Genomic DNA, 18016 nt, shown 5'->3' on the forward strand with positions numbered 1-18016 from the left:
GTGGTTTCCTCCCATAGTGACTTCTGTTATGGGAGAAGTACACTTTGAAAGAGAGCTACCATAGACTTTAATGTGCCATCCTAGGTTGGTCATATTCTGTGTCCCATGTTGATAACTAATCAAAAGTATTTATTGAGTGCCACCTATTTAGTAGCGGCTGTCCTGTGCACTAGAAATACAAGCATGGTCCTTATCCTCTAGAGCTTGCTATCTAATGGACATACAGGGGAAAAAAAAAAACAAATATACAGACAATCACACTTTGTAATTAGTGTTATGAGGGAAGCAAGCAGGTTTTGAAGGGAGAGAACACTGTGCAGGGATATGTTTAGATTTAGACAGCATGGGCAGGGTAGACTTCTTGGGTAGAGAGAGGCATTCTCTCACGGCCTGAAGGGTAAGAAGGGCCTAACCACATCAAGAGCCAGCTGGAGCCCAGGGAGGGCTGCTGACTAGGGGGTTGTGGACAGGGGGAGGAGAACATTGGAGGGACAGTAGAGAAGGAGGTAGACTGAAGCCAGATGGGCATGGCCTTGTGTTTGAGTTTTCCTCTCGGCGTATTGGTATTGGTGAGCCATCAGATGGCCTGCTGGACAGTGCCATGGCCACTCTGCTTATAAAAGACCCCCTACCGTGGGGAACGAGTCCGAGAAGCACCCATCTAATCCTGCTCTGTTTCGGTGCTTGATTCTCTACCCCTTGCCAAATGGTCATCCAGGCTCTTCCTGAATATCCCTTATAGCATGAATGCACTTTATTGGCCTTGGCAGCCTGTCCATTTTCACAGAGCTCTGTCTTAAAACATTCTCTGTCATGAGCCGAAATGGGTCTCCTTTTAGCGTCCACTCATAAAGATTTCTTCTGGCCCTCCGAGAAGAGTTATTCTTCTAGGGGGCTCTTCCTGTTGTCTTCCCTCCCAACGAACTTCTTGTAGATTTCCTGTCTCAGCAAATTCTCCCGCACCCACCCAGTTGCCAACTTGTCAGGCATCTTTCACTGCTTCCTGGGCCTCCCTCAGTGCCATATCTACCAGTCCCTACATCTGTCCCTTCTCAGTCCTGCTGGGGTCCAGCGGCTCTGTCTCTGCTGAGGCAGTTCAGGCTCTGTAAATCAGTGGGGCTGCAGATGAGTAACGGCCTCTCACATGGAGGCCCCCTGCCCATTCTGCCCCTTCCTACCTGACATTCTAGCTTCGCTGATGAGTGCATGGTGCCCTCCGTGGATCATGTTTTCTTTTACTCCTGGCCCTCCCTGCTTTCCTCCTTTTTTTTGTTCCCCCCTTCATCTTCAGTCTGGCCTGCCTTGGTCATCTTTGAGGAACCATGCTGTTGCTGTCTTCTGATGACAGCCCACCTCCTAGTCCATACCAGGTACCTACTCTATGAATTTCCCTAATGCCCTGATGCCTGCTTTTGTTGTGGCCATTAGCACATTGTGTTACAATCGTTTCTGTGCCCTGGTAGATTCTCTACTCTTTGAGGGCAGTGACTGTAGCATATTCATTACTGAATTCCCAATTCCCAGTGTGATGCTTGGCACATAGGAGATAGTCAGTAATGCTTGAATGAATGAGTGGATGAACAAATTTATAATCCCTCTTAGTCTTGTCTCTGAATTAAATTCTCCCAACTCATTCAAGCCTCTCCAATACAGTATTTCTTGTCCTCTCACCCATTTCCTCTTCTTTAGATGTCTCAGTGCCCCTCTTAAAGTGTCAGGGTTACAATAACATCACATTTAAATTTTAAAATGTTTTTAAAAGTGATTTTCAAATAGCCCAAGTAGCTGTGACCATTACAGATAAACAAAATATTGAGTAAACTGAGGAACAAAGAAATTACCAGAATTTTTCTTTCCTTTCTTTCTTTCTTTCTTTTTTTTTTTTTTTTTTTTAAGATTTTTATTTATTTATTTGAGAGAGAGGGTGAAAGAAATAGAGAGAGCATGAGCAGGGTAAGGGGCAGAGGGAGAAGCAGACTCCCCACTGAGCAGGGAGCCCAATGTGAGGCTCCATCCCAGAATCCTGCGATCATGACCTAAGCCAAAGACAGGTGCTTAACTGACTGAGCCACCCAGGTGCCCCCAGACTTTTCTTTTAATGAGACCAAGTGGTAGTCAGACATTGGTATAATGAATGAAATCTGCATTCTCCTTGGTTACTCTCAAAGCATGAATCAGTCTTTGCCTTAGGTGGATGATTGTTTATTAAACTGAGCTTACTAAGCCACATGGTGTTGCTAGGCCATAATTACTGAATTCAAGTCCCACTGCCAAGTCAAGGCCTTGCCTAAATATTGTGGCTTTCTCCTACTGTAAATTCAGGGTGATTAAACTTTACATTTCTCTACCTCCGGTGTTAGGAAGATTGATGAAGCTGTATTAAGGAATCACATGTTGTTTCTTGGATGAAAGGTGTTTTGTAAATGCAATGAATCAAAATGTTATTATTTCAAGTTGTATGACATTATGGAGTATCTGTGGAGAACTGTTTGGTTATTTTTGTTTTTACAGTAATTGTAACTGTTAAATTGGGAGTTATCCGTGGGATTACAAGATTCTATATAAATATATATATATATTTTTTTAAGATTTTATTTATTTATTTGACAGAGATCACAAGTAGGCAGAGAGGCAGGCAGAGAGAGAGGAGGAAGCAGGCTCCCTGCTGAACAGAGAGTCCGATGCGGGGCTCGATCCCAGGACCCTGAGATCATGACCTGAGCCAAAGGCAGCGGCTTAACCCACTGAGCCACCCAGGCGCCCCAAGATTCTATATATTTACAAGGGAAAATAAGCGTGTATGTTTGCGTGTGTGTGTGTGTGTGTGTGTGTGTGTATGTGTATAAGAGAAACAGACTGAGGAGGTCTGAACCTTAGTTTCCTTAATAAATTATTCCCACAGGGCTATTGTTACTGTGAGGATTAAATCAGGATAATATGTAATAGCATTTAGCGCCTTTCCTGGCGCATGGTATCATCTAAATAAATGATAGCTGCTATTATTATTTTCTTTCTTTCTTTTTTTTTTAAAGATTTTATTTTTATTTATTTGACAGATAGAGATCACAAGTAGGCAGAGAGGCAGGCAGAGAGAGAGGAAGGGAAGCAGGCTCCGGGCCAAGCAGAGGGCCCAATGCAGGGCTTGATCCCAGAACCCTGGGATCATGACCCGAGCCGAAGGCAGAGGCTTTAACCCGCTGAGCCACCCAGGCGCCCCACTATTATTATTTTCTTAACTGGACTGATTTTGTCAGTTTATTTTTTGACCTGTGTTTCTACTTCAGTCTCATTCTACAAAAAAAAAAAAATTTTTTTTTTTTTAAAGATTTCATTTATTTGAGAGAGAGAGAAAGAGAAGGAGCGGGGCAGGGGCGGGGAGCAGACTCCATGCTGAGCAGGGATCCTACTCTGAGGCTCAATCCCAGCACCCTGAGATCAGGACCTCAGCCAAAGGCAGATGGTTCACACACTGAGCCACCCAGGCACCCCTTGTTCTACAGAATTCTTAACTCCCACTTTAGTACATGAATTCTTAGACTCAGGAGGACATTATTAAAGTTTAGAATCCTGAGGCACCTGGGTGGCTCAGTCTATTGAGTGTCTGCCTTCAGCTCAGGTCATGATCCTAGAGTCCTGGGATTGAGCCCGGAGTCAGGCTCCCTCATCAGCGGGGAGTCTGCTTCTCCCTTTGCCCCTCACCCCACTCATGCTTTCTCTCTCTCTCTCTTACTCTCCCTCTCAAATAAATAAAATCTTTTAAAAAATAAAGTTTAGAATCCTTGATTGAGGGCATATTTTATAAAATCTGTAGAAAGTAGGGACTGAGGCTCCATAGTCTGCATTTGACCATAGCAGAAGTTTAAGAAGTATTTAGAAAGAATAATCATCAGAACTTGAAATAGCAAATATGGTCAAACTTGAAGTCTGAGATCTTTCTTGATTATAGCTTACTAAAGGTACCAAATGAATGTGTGTGTGTGTGTGTGTGTGTGTAGGACTACCATATAATAAATCACAACCAGAACTACAACCACCATTTACTGAACACTTAGCACCTGCCAAGTCACTGGACTACGTTCAAGGGTGGGAAGGGAAGGGAATATACAGAGATATAGAGGAGATCAAGATGTGGCCCATGTTCTTGGGGACCTCCCAGTCTTAGGGATGGATATGTTGGGAAGAAACGCACCTACACAAGAGAGGAGAGTTAATTTGGTAGATGGGTAGAGGGTTTGAGTAGATAAAGAATAAACAAGCTTTAAATTTCCATTTAGAACATTGATGAGATGAGGGGCTATTTTGTACACCACTCTTCTAAGTGGGTGGATATCTTTGGGTTTAACTGATTATAAAGCTAGAAGGACTTCAGAGCATCCCCTGGCTGCTTTTCCTAAATTCATTCCATAGGTGTTTACATAGCCATATATATCCAGAGAAGAACATTTTCATATTTCTTTTTTTTTTTTTAAAGATTTTATTTATTTATTTGACAGAGAGAGATCACAAGTAGGCAGAGAGGCAGGCAGAGAGAGAGGAAGGAAAGCAGGATCCCTGCTGAGCAGAGAGCCCGATGCAGGGCTCAATCCCAGGACCCTGGGATCATGACCTGAGCCAAAGACAGAGGCTTTAACCCACTGAGCCACCCAGGCGCCTCCATTTTTGTATTTCTTAAATGACTCTGGAAGCTGGGTCTCCCACTTAAAGGACAGAAAAGGAAAGAGAAAGCGGCTGAAATTTATTTAGTATCTACTATATACATGAGCTTTTTCTAATATTTAATTTTTTTACCCTATAACATTGATATTTCCCCCATTTTACCTAGCCGTTCAGAGCGGATGAGTAACAGATTGTCCCAGATCCCGCAGTAAGTGAGTCCCAAAATTGATCTTTGCTGCACATTTGCTTTTTAGCAAGCTGAATTTTAACTCTCAACTGTAAAAGATCAAGACTTAAACTACCTATTTTATCTTTTGGAGTTCTATTTTCTCATTTCTATAAACATCCAAAGAGTGCATTGCTAAGTACTCTAGCAGATGACAGACTCCACATCAAGTCGCCACTGAAAGGCTACCCAAAGGCAGCAGGATGAATGGCCAAAAGGGTCACCAACGTAATCCACAAGGCAGTCTAGCTTCATCATGACTCTAGGCTTCGTTATTGCTTTAGGGTTTCAGGTTTTTTATTAATACCCTTTCTGGTAGGCCAGTTACTTGGAGAAAATTTTATGTATAGGAAAAAGGTTGTAAAGAGGGTAGTGCATGTCTACACCTGAAACTGAGACGTGTTTTAGTGTGGAATTCTGAGCGGTGTTCCAAGGTGTCCATGATCTTGCCATTAAAAATCATGTCTTCCTTTTCCAGCTTAAAGAAATCTTCTGCTGAACTGAAAAAAATATTAGCCAATGGCCAGGTAGGTGTCATTGCATATTAAGATTTCCACATAGCAGTAACTCATCACTGTCCAGTTTTTGTGTCCATAAACTTCATAAACAGATAAAGAGCCCGCGAACGCCTTCTTGTCATAAATGAATTACGGTGGCTTAATTTGATTGGCAGAACAATTTGCAGCACGTCTTTCAGACTGTGCTAATGGGTCTCACTTTGAGCAGATTGAAGTACCATGTACACACCCTGCTGCCATCTCAGTCTGAAAAAAGTTAATCAGTTCTGAACAAGTGTGTCAACCCATGGGTTGTCGAAATGGCCCTGCGTCGGGAGGTGGCTGCCACTTCCATTATCTTTGGGGAGAAGAGGAAAAACTGTTCCTTTCTTACCTCGGCTCCTTCTTTGGTCCCAAAAGAAACACTGGCTTTTTAGGGAAACAGAGCAACAGCTGATCTTTGGCATTTAAGATTTCTTGGCTTGAGAAGCCTCTGGTTTGGTTCGCCCTGCTGGCTGGCCCCCTAAAGCTGAATGGCCTAACCTGGGGAGAGAGGGACAGCCAGGCCTGCATTCTGATTCTGATTCAAGTAAATGGACGCATCTGAAATAGTGTAGTGCTTTTAAACATACACCGGCAAATTAAGCTACCTACAGGGTCCTCGATTCTTCAATAGCAACATAAATGCGTTTTAATGTTTGTTATAGAGGAAGCCCTTTGATAGCCTTGGAGGCAGGCGCCTGTCCGTTGCGATCAAGCCTGCCTATTAGGCTCTATTGACTGAGACATCTGTGTCACTGCAAATAAAAGACTCTTATTGATTTTCTTAACTGCTGTTCACTTCCCGTCCATGTTTCGAAGGCTGAAATCTTAATTATCTCAGATGCTTATTCAGTGCCTTCACACGCTGACCTCTCCGAGGCTCATTGGCATTTCATGAATCAAGTACTTGTAGTAGAGCCCGTCAAGAAGACAAAGCTGGGTCCCCGTGCTTGTCCTTTAATATCACCTGTAACTTTGCGGCCTAATAGATGTGCGTGCCTTACAGCGGAGACTGGCGGGTAGTGCTTCTGGAAGCCCAGCTTCTTTAGCACATTGTCCTTGAATACAGTTGGAAAAAATAAGTTGATCTGGTTCTGACGTCTGATCGTTATCCAGAGTGTGTGAATTCTAGTCCTTAGATTTTCTGTTTACGGCTAACGGAAGCCTGGTGTTGTATGTGTGATCTTGATGGCCTCAAAATTTACCTGATACTTTTGACTTTAAGCAGCCAGAGTTTTGTTTGGATTGAGGTCCACAAGTATGTTCCCCTAGTGCCCTGGCTGTGTTCAGAGCCAGTATGACATGAACCCTGACGAAAAGCAGAAACCTGGAGCCTGGGATGTTTTTGTGTCTTCAGCGTGCATGCATTCTAGTTACTAATTGTAACTTATGTATGAGTCACTTGCTTTCTTCAGCTGGAAAATATATTTCAAAATTGACGTAAATTAAGAAGCTTTAACTACATTTGTTCAGCCCAGGCAATGGAAAATAACCTGTCATAGATTCCTCTTCCAAAGATGAAAAACAGTTTATTTCCAGTGCGAAAAAATAAGCGTTCTGAAATGTTCCTCATGTTTTGACAACAGACCTAGTACCATAAATATCTTAGTGGTCTCAGTTGTGAGGTTCTCGGTGGTGGAAGATTGTCATAATAATGATTTTTTACACTTAACGATGGTTTATTGCTTTCCCTTGGGGATGGGATAACCCTGTGTTAAACAGTATGGCGCTTGCTTTCAAGGAGCAGCTTCATTGTATTTACTTTCATTCAGAAGAAAAACCAGAAAAACCTGCCTTTGGAGGTCCTCACAGTTAGTGCCTCCTCCTTGTACTAACTTCTCAGTTCCTTGATGCTGTAGGGGAGCTAAAGCAAAATCACACGGCAGTGAGGGTAACAGGCACAGCTGTGGCGTCAATAAATTTATGGGCTGAGCACTGACACCACTTGGTATGGAAGATGTAAGTCACATTTAACAATACTTTAACACTTGAGCATAGTTTTTTATTTCAGTGGTTTATGCTCTCAAGCATTAATAATGATTTGCCTTTCCACTAGCCTCCACTTAGATTTAATAAGGAATTCATATTAATCATTAAAAGAAAGGGACATGATTCTTCAAGATAATCAAATATTGACAGGTTAGAAATAGCTTTCTGCCTGGGTTCATTGATATAGGTTATGTGATATAAATATTTATTTCTTTTCTGTCACTCAGAGTAAATGCCACCAATTGATTCAGCATTGATATAGTGTCAACAGTTCATAAGAAACATTTGACTGGCTTGTGTTTTCCGATTAGTCTCTGTTCTCTAAAGTGGGATTTACTAAATCTCTCCAATTGTCTGCTCATAGAGTGTGACTGCTTTCTGAAACCATTTTGCTTCGATTTGTGAAGCAAAGGTCTAGGAATAGGACTAGTTTCTGTCAGACCTGTACATATAAAATAAGGATTAATTGAGCATTTTTATTTTAATGATTTATAAGCGATAGGTACTGATTCTTCTTAACACAGGCATACAATAAACAAAGAATATTTTCTTTGTTGATCCATAATTGGATTCCATTTCATTTTCCCCATTAATTTCATTAATATTATATCAAGCAGTTTTTTTAAAGTTTGACTTTTAATCCTTGGAAGGGAGACACTTTACTGCTTAATGACGGAGGATTCCTTTTTTTCTAGCTTAAGAAAAGCTGAATCGTAAGATAGTTTAGGCATGTGTCACTGAGAGCTATAAATCAGTCCCACTGGTGTGTTTTTGTGATGTGTTTTTTCCACTTCAGTTTTAGTGTGGTATCATTTCTTTAACATTGGCTCTTGATTTAAAACTGATTAGAAATGGCCCATTGGGTCAATTTAAAGGATTAAAAAAGTGCACAGTTACTCCAAGGATGAATGACTTTGACCTTTGCATCTCTGAAGTTGTTTTCCTTCTTTTCGTGTTTTAGATTTTGTAGGAGAGGGCGGGACTATTTTCCTATTCCTGATAAATCAAATATAAATGTACTGGGAAGCCACAGATCTTAGAACTAATTCTGATCCTGCTCTTGGCTGTTTTGAGAACTTCAGATGCTGTTAGAAAACTTCCTGTATTCAAAAAAAAAAAGAAAAAGAAAAAGAAAACAGGTGGAGGAAGAAAAATAGGAATTCTACTGTAAAGTTAGCTTAAAAGCTGTATTATAACCGCTATATAAAAACTCTTAGATTCTTACCGTTCATCTTATATCCCATACGAAGACCAGAGTATAAATGAGACTGTGTATGGGAGTCCACACTACATGACTCCCTCCCCTGCCCACATGGAAACCACTCATGGGTTGTCCTGTCTAGTCCATGTTACTTACCTAGCCACTGACTTCCCTTCTGCAGAAGCAGAGCCCAGTGCCCATCATTTCTCCCAGGTCATTTGAGTTGACGTGTAATTGTAACTCTAATGGCTTTTCTTCTTCTCCTCTCACATTTAGTGTTCTGCCTTTTATTTCCTTTTTTTAGTCAAAACAAGGAAACAGCTATATTTAAAAATAATTCAGTATCTCTATTCAATAAAAACATTATTTCAGCTCTTTTCTCTATAAAGAGCTGTGTGATCTTTGAAACATTTATCTTCCTAAAAACAAATACCACAGCTAATGAAATTGCTTTTAACTTGTGAGTGCTCTTCCATTTATTGTTTTCCTTCCTGTGGGCCAGTGAGCCTGATGGGAGAGGATGTCCCTCCATACTTAGCCAGGACATCCGCTGCTAAGATGTGGCATTGAGCAGAGAATACTGAAGGACTGAGTTCTAGCCTTGACTAGTTGTTACTGACTAGTTTTATGACCCAGTTGGGCTATGCACTTGAAAAACTGTACATTTCTGTGATTTTTGTGATACTTGTTCCCAACCATAGTATTTAAATATTGTATCCTGTAGGCACATAAATCCCACTTTTGTATCAAAATGATCACTGTTCCTGTGCTTCATTTAGAAAAGTTGAACTAATTTGCTCGTCTAAAGAGGCAACAATGTTATTACCTATTAGTTGATCCTGTTTGTGATTTATTTTCATAGTTAAAATCAATTAAAGTAACCCATTTTGATCAGAGATTTGAGATTCTCAAAAGGTTGTTTGTAATCAGTTCATGAGCTTGGCTCTAATAGTTTTCCTTTAAAATTTTTTTTTACGTGGATAATATTTGCATACTATATAAAAACAAGAAATCCAAATAAGCAGAAAGGAAAAGAATCTGGGTTTTTAAAATAAATATCTATCAGTCAATAAATAGGCCAGGCAGAGGTCTATAAAACTTTAAAACATTGTAGAAACACTTTATCTATCTTTTTATTGATACTGTCTTTTTAAGTGAGATGGTTTTAGAATTTTTACTCCAAAACAACTTTTATCTTTATTAGGCTCTTACAGTCTTATTGTCTGAGGGATTCTATTTTTGTTCTTGAATTTGCTCACTGAAAGCTTAGCATATGCACACACACACACACGCACACGTGTACACACACACACACACACACACACACACTAGCCTCTCAGCTCATCTCCTGTTGGATGCCTACCATTCCTGGTCAGGTTGGAATGCTGTTAGTTGGCTGCTCCACTTCTCTTCTCAACCTCCTGGGTATTAGAGGTAGGGGGAAAAAAAAACAAAACCTACAATGTCAGGTTTATAATGGTTGAAGCTGCTCAGAGACGTGCCATACCTACTCCTTTGCCTTCTCTTCCTCCAACAAAATTCCATAAAAACAAGCCCCTAGGTCCATCCCAGTTTGTTATTAGAATGTGTAATAGCAATATATCTCAGTGTATTTATTTTTCTGAGAGGAAACTACTGGCTTTTTTTATCTGGAAGGCCCTGATGGAGTGGTGGGAGGGGTACTACAGTCTCAGAGTGTGGTCCTTCTAAAGCCTGAATCCTGTATATACTCCATGAGCTTTGTTCTCCTGGAATTTACTTTGGACCCCGATAAGGGTATAGCTTATAAGGGAAGCTAATGGTACAAATGAGGTTGTTAAGAGTGCTGTTCAGACTACCTTAAGAAAGGTTTTGAAGGAATTAGCCCATTTGTACTGGCCAATAGATAGTGCAGTTTGCGTGTGTATTTTTCATACCCACCGATCGCAGTACACTCAGGAGCAGCTCTGCTAACCTTAGCATCTCAAGTTATTTCATATACTGCTCTTGTTCATGCTGTTTTAAAATTTATCATTTGGTCCAGTGTAATGAGGTTTTCTTTTCTTCATGTTCCATCTTTTATATAGGTTAAAATACGAGCTGTTTTTCTGCATTAGTAATATAAAGGTAATGAAGAACAAAATTTCCCTCAAAGAGGAAAATAGTTGCCAGTTTTTCTGACTTGTCTATCGTTTTGCCTCTGACCCTAAATATAGTAATTAGCTGATTGCAAATTGCATCAATCAGGTTGTACTACAATTAAATTGGGTGTTGAATTGGCCTTTACACATTAATCTGTCAATATTCTTTTAGGGATAGGCAGAACGGCTTGGAAAGGAAGCTGTTTCTGTTACCTGCACTCTACTCCTAATTATCACAGCTCTCTGAAGCTTCAACCTCAGAAACGTATAGAAGAAAAATATTTCCCTTGATAAATGGAGCCTTGCTTTATTCAATTGGTGGCTGTTTAGAGCAAAATATTTAAAGCTTTACTATAATGGTCTGAAAGCAAACTATTTTTTTTCCAGGTGATACTGAATTAAAAACTCCATCCATTTTCTGCCCATGCAAGGCAGTGCAATTCCCTGGAAATTGATTTTTTTTTTTCCCACGGCTTACTATGGCTTTTCCCAAGCTTTAGCTATATGGAAAATAACACTTTTATTGAATCCATTTAGTGAATAAAGTTGGCAGTTAATTTTTAAGCAACTGGACCACTGTGTAGAAAATTACTGAATGCATCAAATATAATCTGACTGGTCTTAAAGTCATTTGATAAATAATTGAGGGAGCTCTTGAAAACTCTAAAACATTATTTTGTGGGCACTAAAATAATTGACTCCTATTCATGATATAAACGAGAGTAGTATTTGTGGTGTAATCGTTTTTACAGAATCAGGGAAAATGTGCATGCTGTTTAACATATTAAATTTTGAAAATGACTTTAGTTTATAAGAATCACATGCTTATATGTTTTTCCCTTTATGCATTACAATATTTGACAGTGTGTGCATTTGAAAGTGCACTCATTTGGCACTTTTCCATCAGCATATTATTATTTCTACCCAGTTACTGCTGTATACTATTTCCTGTTTCCAGAGAAAAGCTGTATCTACTTTAGTAAAGTCATTAACATTATTCAGTTAGTTTGTTTAATGTTAGCTATGGGGTCACCTGAGGAGTTTTCAGGGGCTGATTTATTTATAGATTGTGCATTAGATTACCGTGTGTGTGTGTGTGTGTGTGTGTGTGTGTGTGTGTGTGTTGTCTTCCCAAGTTTGACTTTGGTTATGTGCAGAGCTATTTGGCATTGGTTATGTGTAGTGCCGGAGACTGTGTTCTTATCAGTAGCTCTGACCTGACCCTTTTGAGCTATGTTATATCATTCCATTTTGACACCTTTTATCAAACTTTAATGAAATGACCCAGGCAAACAAATTGTCATTAAACTTTCCATCACTTTGTCCCTTGGTATCGTCTTTTATAAATTGGACAGCAAATGTTGTATTGATCTTCTCGTTCTTGCAGCTGAACTTGAAATGACCCAGACTGCTTGTTGTTTATGGCCCAGAGTTGCTTTTCCTTGACATTTCCATCCACAGCCTGACACCCTTTTTGTTTTTCTTTCTTTCTCATGGAGATGAATGAACAAGACATACGATATCGAGACACTCTTGGCCATGGCAACGGAGGCACAGTCTACAAGTGAGTAGTCGATTTCATTTAAACTTTCTATGCACTTTAGCCAAATGTGAGTACTCAAGTTCTCCGTGGCAAAGATTTTTAAATGACCATCAGCACTTAGAGTTTATTTCCACTTTTGACTCCAAAAATTCTGCAAGGCATCTATTTTCTCAGGAATTGGTTGGAAAAGTGCATCTATATTGCCTTTTTAATATTTCTGAGTCTGCATCTCTCCTGGGTGAGCAGTTAATAGTCCACCATTAGCAAGTGTACCTTTAACTGGCCTGAAGTTTAATGTATTTTTTTCCTTCACTCTTTCACACCGTTTTTTTTTTTTTTTTTTTTAAACTTGTTTGCACCCTGTGCTAGTCCCCTGCTCTTTTACAGCTGTGCCCAGTGGAAAACAGCCCTTATAAATACCATTGCTGTGCCCTGTGTTGACACTGTAAGTTATTAACAAGCCTTCTTCCTCTTGTATTTCCTTCTCCCTTCACCCGAGTCCCCTGAGAGAATTTCTACACATTGATGAATATGTTAAGTTATAAAATTCTCCCAAATTCCAGTAGCAGTGATCTTACCCTAAAGGAGTGTTCATTTTCATATTAAAAAATGCTAACCGTAAAAAATAGTTCTCTCGACAGGGAAGTCTTTCTCATGCAGTAGTGCAAAGTTTAAACTACATAATGTAATATCTGATACTTAATAGTCTGCAATGGTGTATGAAAAATATTCCACTAGGAATTAAAAAATCCATACTCTGTAAGAAAGCCCTGAGGGAGTAATAAAGCTTTCCTCCAGAGAGCTGTTTTCCATATATACACTAACTCTGCATCACATTATGATTGTGTTTTTACCTTAGATGTTTTAATATATATCTTCAAAGTTGTGAGACAGTTTATAATTGGTTATTAATGTTTTTAGAATTTTAAGTGCTTGCTAACCACATGCCTATAGATAAAAATTGTCCTATTGCCCATGACCATGAAGGGTCACATCCTAAAATCCCAGAACTTCTTCCACACAGAGATGCAGCCTTGGTATGGAATTAGGTTTCCCAGGGTTAGAAGCTTCTTCTCAGTCAGCCGACCCATTCACCCACTCAGGGCTTCAATCTTCTCTGCAGGTAGAGTCAGGATGTGAGTCCGTTCTCCTGAACCTAGTCCTTTAAGAACTTATGTTCATGTATTTCAATTATTTTTTCTTATAGATGACTGGGTACTCTGAGTAGTTGGTCTGAAAGTTAAGTGCTTCCACTATGATAATTCAGAGAATTAAATACCAGCATATTGCCTCCACGATCCTTAGGCTGTGGCCTTAAAATGTTTTCATGCCTAATGCCTCTGATGGGTTTGAGCCACTCTTGTCCTTTCCTGGATCATACTAGCATTCCTTCTCAAGCAGCCCCCAGTACTGCATAAAAAGCATCTCTTCAGCTCAGTCTTCTCCTTCTTACTCTTATCTGACTTGAATTTTTACCCTGTTCTGAGGGTTCTTAGGTTCAGGTGTCCTTTGAAAGGAAAGAAGAAGGAACCAGCGTGCTCTGATTTGCTTCTCCTGAGTTCGTTGTAGGGAGCAATTTTCAAAGCCTTAGTCTTGCTTTTACTAATGCTTTTGTGCTCATAGCCAAATATAATAAAACAGGAAGGATTTCTAGCAACTCTTCAACTCTTTAGATTCCTTTTATTGACTTCAAATGGAATCCAAAATCATTTCTGTAGATGCCTAACCTATTCATGTGTTCTGTTTAACCAGATGTTTAACTCTCATGCATGTTCATAGTTTTAAATTCAGTTTGTTCTATTGTGAATTTACTGTCCTGGTTTATTCTAGTAGGGTAGGGAGAACATATACCCACCAAACTCCAGAAGGTGATTTTTATTAGAAATAATACCCCAGATGTTAAGATTTAAATCTTTTCTTTTAAAACATAGGCTAATAACAGAAAGGAGCAGGGGATGCAGAGAGATAGAAATAACATGCCCACCTACCAAGGAAAAATTACAACATGAAATCATGTTAATGTTTTCATTTGTTTGCTTTTTTAAAGGTTTATTTATTTTAGAGAGAGCGAGCAGGGGTGACAGGTAGAGGGAGAGGGAGAGAGAGTCTTAGGCAGACTCTGTGCTGAGTATGGAGCCCGATGCAGGGCTTGATCTCATGACCCTGAAATCATAACCTGAGCCAAAACTGAGTCAGACACTTAACCAGTTGTACTGCCCAGGCTCTCTAAATCATTTTAATGTTTATTATTTGTTTAATTATGGTGAGGAACATATAACATAAAATTTAGTATCTTCACCTGTTTTAAGCCTGTAGTTCAGTGGCATTAGGCACATTCAAACTGTTGTGCCAACTTCAACACTATCCATCTCCAGAACTCCTTTTGTCTTGCAAATCTGAAACCTATGCCCATTAAACAATAACTCCCTGTTTGCCTTGGTCACCTTTTTAGCTAAGGAGCATGTCTAGAAGTTCTCCTTTCATTAGGACCGCATTATTTTACATATCCTTAGCACACACAAGTTCTTTTAACTGCTGGAATGCTGTGTTAACATCCAATTTATCCTGATTTCGTTTACGTGCCATTGCTACTGCTCAATATGCATGTTGGAAGATTTTTGACTTTTTATTTTTTAAAAAAAGATTTATTTATTTGAGAGAGAGCGTGAGCACATGGGCTCACACCCAAGTGGGGGAGGGGCAGAGAGAGAGGGAGCAAGAGAAGCCCCAAGCAGACTCTCTACTGAGGTCTGAGCCCAACCTGGGGCTCGATCCCACCACCTCGATGTCATGACTTGAACTGAAATCAAGAGTCGGACGCTCAACTGACTGAGCCACCCAAGTGCCCTGCATGTTGTAAGATTTAATACATTTTTGACAGTGGTTGTTTTTGGAGGGTGAGTAGCAGTAACATGATCATTTTAGGGCTTTATTTTACATAGTATATTTCTCATACGAAGAAGATATTCTTTCAGTTTGATTGCTTAGGTGATTCTTAAGAGGAAAGAGTGTAAAGATAACCAAATTGCATAATCAGTTGTCAATGATCATTGGTTTTCATTTCTGCCTGGGCTTCAGTTGTATTGTTCTTATATCCCTGGCTTTTAGTTCAGCACCAGGGGGTAAAAAAAAAGTGGTGTAATTGTCAAGAAATGAGAATCCACTTTACTAAAGTCTCTATAAAACTCTTTGCTGTGTTATGATTGACTTTCTCCTACACTAAGTTTACCTTAATGGTGTTGACTATAAAAATTGTGATTTTTTTTTTTTTCCAAACAAAATGATTTACATTACAGGCTATGCTACATAAACTAGATGAAGAAAATATTGGAAAATCCACTCATTGGTAACAAAACTGCCTAATGGGCCTATTTAATTTTTTTTTCTTATAAAGTATAATAAAACCAATAAATGCAAAGCAAAAGTTTAATATTTCTTTCTTATTTGCTCCACTTGATGGGATGTTGTGAATTTCAAGGGATATGACATCATGTGTAACTGCAGTATATATTGTTTAATAGTTGATCACATGTTCGCCCTTTAAGTCTGGATATTCCCCCCCACGGTTACACAATATGAAATTCTGAGCCGAAACATTTAAACCAAGTGATATCGTGGCCCTGTGCGGGGTCCTTGCTGTGTTCTTGTCTGTCTTATGATAATGACCTAAGGAGGTAATTTCAGGTCAGGATTTCTTGGATTACTAACTTGGGCGAAACGGATTATAAAGGAAATACCGTAGACTAAAGTAGAGCTTACGCCTAGGAAGAAGAATAATTTAGGTTTTCTTTTGAAAATGAATGTGCTTTCATTTATGCTCCATTGCTCAAAATGCTGCATGTTGCTCCAAAAAAACCCCAAATTCAGGAAAGACACATATTCCATCCCCCTCTAAGAGATTCATGGTGAATTTCAGAAACCTGGAGAAAGTAGAGAACAGTATGTGTTGTGGTTATGTGTATCCTGCCTCAGCCTCCAGCTGTGTGACCTGGGGAAAGTTACATCTTGTCTTCTGCCTCAGTTTGTGTGTAAAACGGAGATAATAACATCTAATAAGATTGTCATGAGGTTAAATGAGATGTTTCATAGAAAAGGCTCAGCACTATGACCGACCAACTAAATGTTAGCTACTGTTGGGGCACCTGGGTGGCTCAGTGGGTTAAAGCCTCTGCCTTCGGCTCAGGTCATGATCCCGGGGTCCTGGGATCAAGCCCCGAATTGGGCTCTCTGCTCCGCAGGGATCCTGCTTCCTCCTCTCTCTCTGCCTGCTTGTGATCTCTGTCTGTCAAGTAAATAAATAAAATCTTAAAAAAAAAAAAAATAAATGTTAGCTATTGTTCATGGTAGTGCTAATAATAGAAAAATCATTAAGCTCTGTGCCCCCTACACTTACTTGACCATGGGGCTCTTTTTTTTTTTTTTGGAACATCTACAAACATCTCACAGATACTGAACTGTGTTAGTTGTGTTTAACTTTAAAAAAATTCTGTTATGATACTCAGTATACTTCTCTGTTTCCTGCTGTTCGCTAGTTATACCATAAATTTGCTTATATCTTACATATAGATTTTTTTAGAAGTTTCTGAGTATTTTCTTTTTTATCATAGTTTATTTTCAGATTGTTTTAAGACACCTGGTAAAATGTTAAGGCCATTTTACCACCGGAAAAAGGTAGGACTCCCCAGCATGTGGCCACTCAATGGCAAAGCCAGAATTCTAGTGTCTCCTCCTCTCTGTGTTTTTCCCCCAGGCGGTGTTGTTTCTCAAGGTCAAGCGGAGTCCATTGTGTTTCCTTGTATTTTCTAGTGTTCTCAGCCCAGTCCTAAGGATAGGATAGATGCTTTATACATGTTGGCTGAAACGAGAATGAGGCAAGTGGGGGTTTTTTCCAAGCAGGTTTTAGTAGGGCTCTTTAATTGGATTCTCCCCATATCCATATCCAGCTAGTTTAGAGCCTGTGTAATTGTTTTAGAATGTTCATCTGGAAGAACAGGAATTTCTAAACTGATGGCATATTTTTGAATGATTAATTTTCTTTCAGGTGTTAAAACTGAGTACTTAGCATCCATTAACCCAACACACTAGTTACTGTCCTCTTTTTTTGGATAGTATGTCACATTGAAATGAAAGTAATTAACAGGCCCACTTTCTTTGGAAACATTCTATGATAATGAAGGCCAGTCACTCAGGTTCTTTCCTCCCTAGGGGCATTGTTTGATGGAGTTGCTTAAGCTCTGGGCCCAGAAATAAAGTGATATTTAACTCTTGGACTTAAGTCATGCTAATAAGTCAGTTAGCCCATATGCATAATCTTTTATTTTTCCTTTAATGCAAATTAGTCAGCCTAAGACTCAGATTATCAGCTTTTAGATCATGTGTTCTAGCATGTAGGTGTTTGAAAATAGTAATGAATTGTCTGCCTCCTGTTCCTTCCTACAGTACATTAATGGTCTAACCTGGATTTGGGGTAAGATTTTCTCAGTAGTATAGCACATAGCTTAAAACGCTGCTGACACGGTGTTTTGAACATTGGATATAAACCATTATTTAAGAATTAATTTGCCTGTATCTAGAGACAACAAGAAGAGGGACAGGATAATAATTCTCAAAGGGTTGATCTCTCCTCTCTTTTGTTTTACCCATTTTTTTAGATATTTGTTGGGCAGAAGGGTGAGGATGGTCCTTGGATACAGTGGCTGAGATCACACGAACTATTAAGTTGTATTCTGCCCTTGTAATATG

General features: G+C 39.5%; 1 protein-coding gene across 7 annotated transcripts in view; it reads left to right on the forward strand.

Annotated features, from left to right (window-relative positions):
- MAP2K5 (mitogen-activated protein kinase kinase 5) overlaps positions 1 to 18016 on the forward strand; it is a 256630-nt gene that overhangs the window by 43568 nt on the left and 195046 nt on the right. For all 7 annotated transcript variants that reach the window (XR_004285719.1, XM_032342996.1, XM_032342997.1 and 4 more), the window contains exons 7-8: positions 5361 to 5409; positions 12231 to 12295. Coding sequence is in view for 6 of the 7 variants with exons in the window: in XM_032342996.1 (XP_032198887.1) it covers positions 5361 to 5409; positions 12231 to 12295 (114 nt within the window). In the remaining variant the exon portion in view is untranslated. The remainder of the gene's footprint in view (positions 1 to 5360; positions 5410 to 12230; positions 12296 to 18016) is intronic.

Source organism: Mustela erminea, chromosome 5, assembly GCF_009829155.1.
Source record: "Mustela erminea isolate mMusErm1 chromosome 5, mMusErm1.Pri, whole genome shotgun sequence".
NCBI classification, from domain to species: Eukaryota; Metazoa; Chordata; class Mammalia; order Carnivora; family Mustelidae; genus Mustela; species Mustela erminea.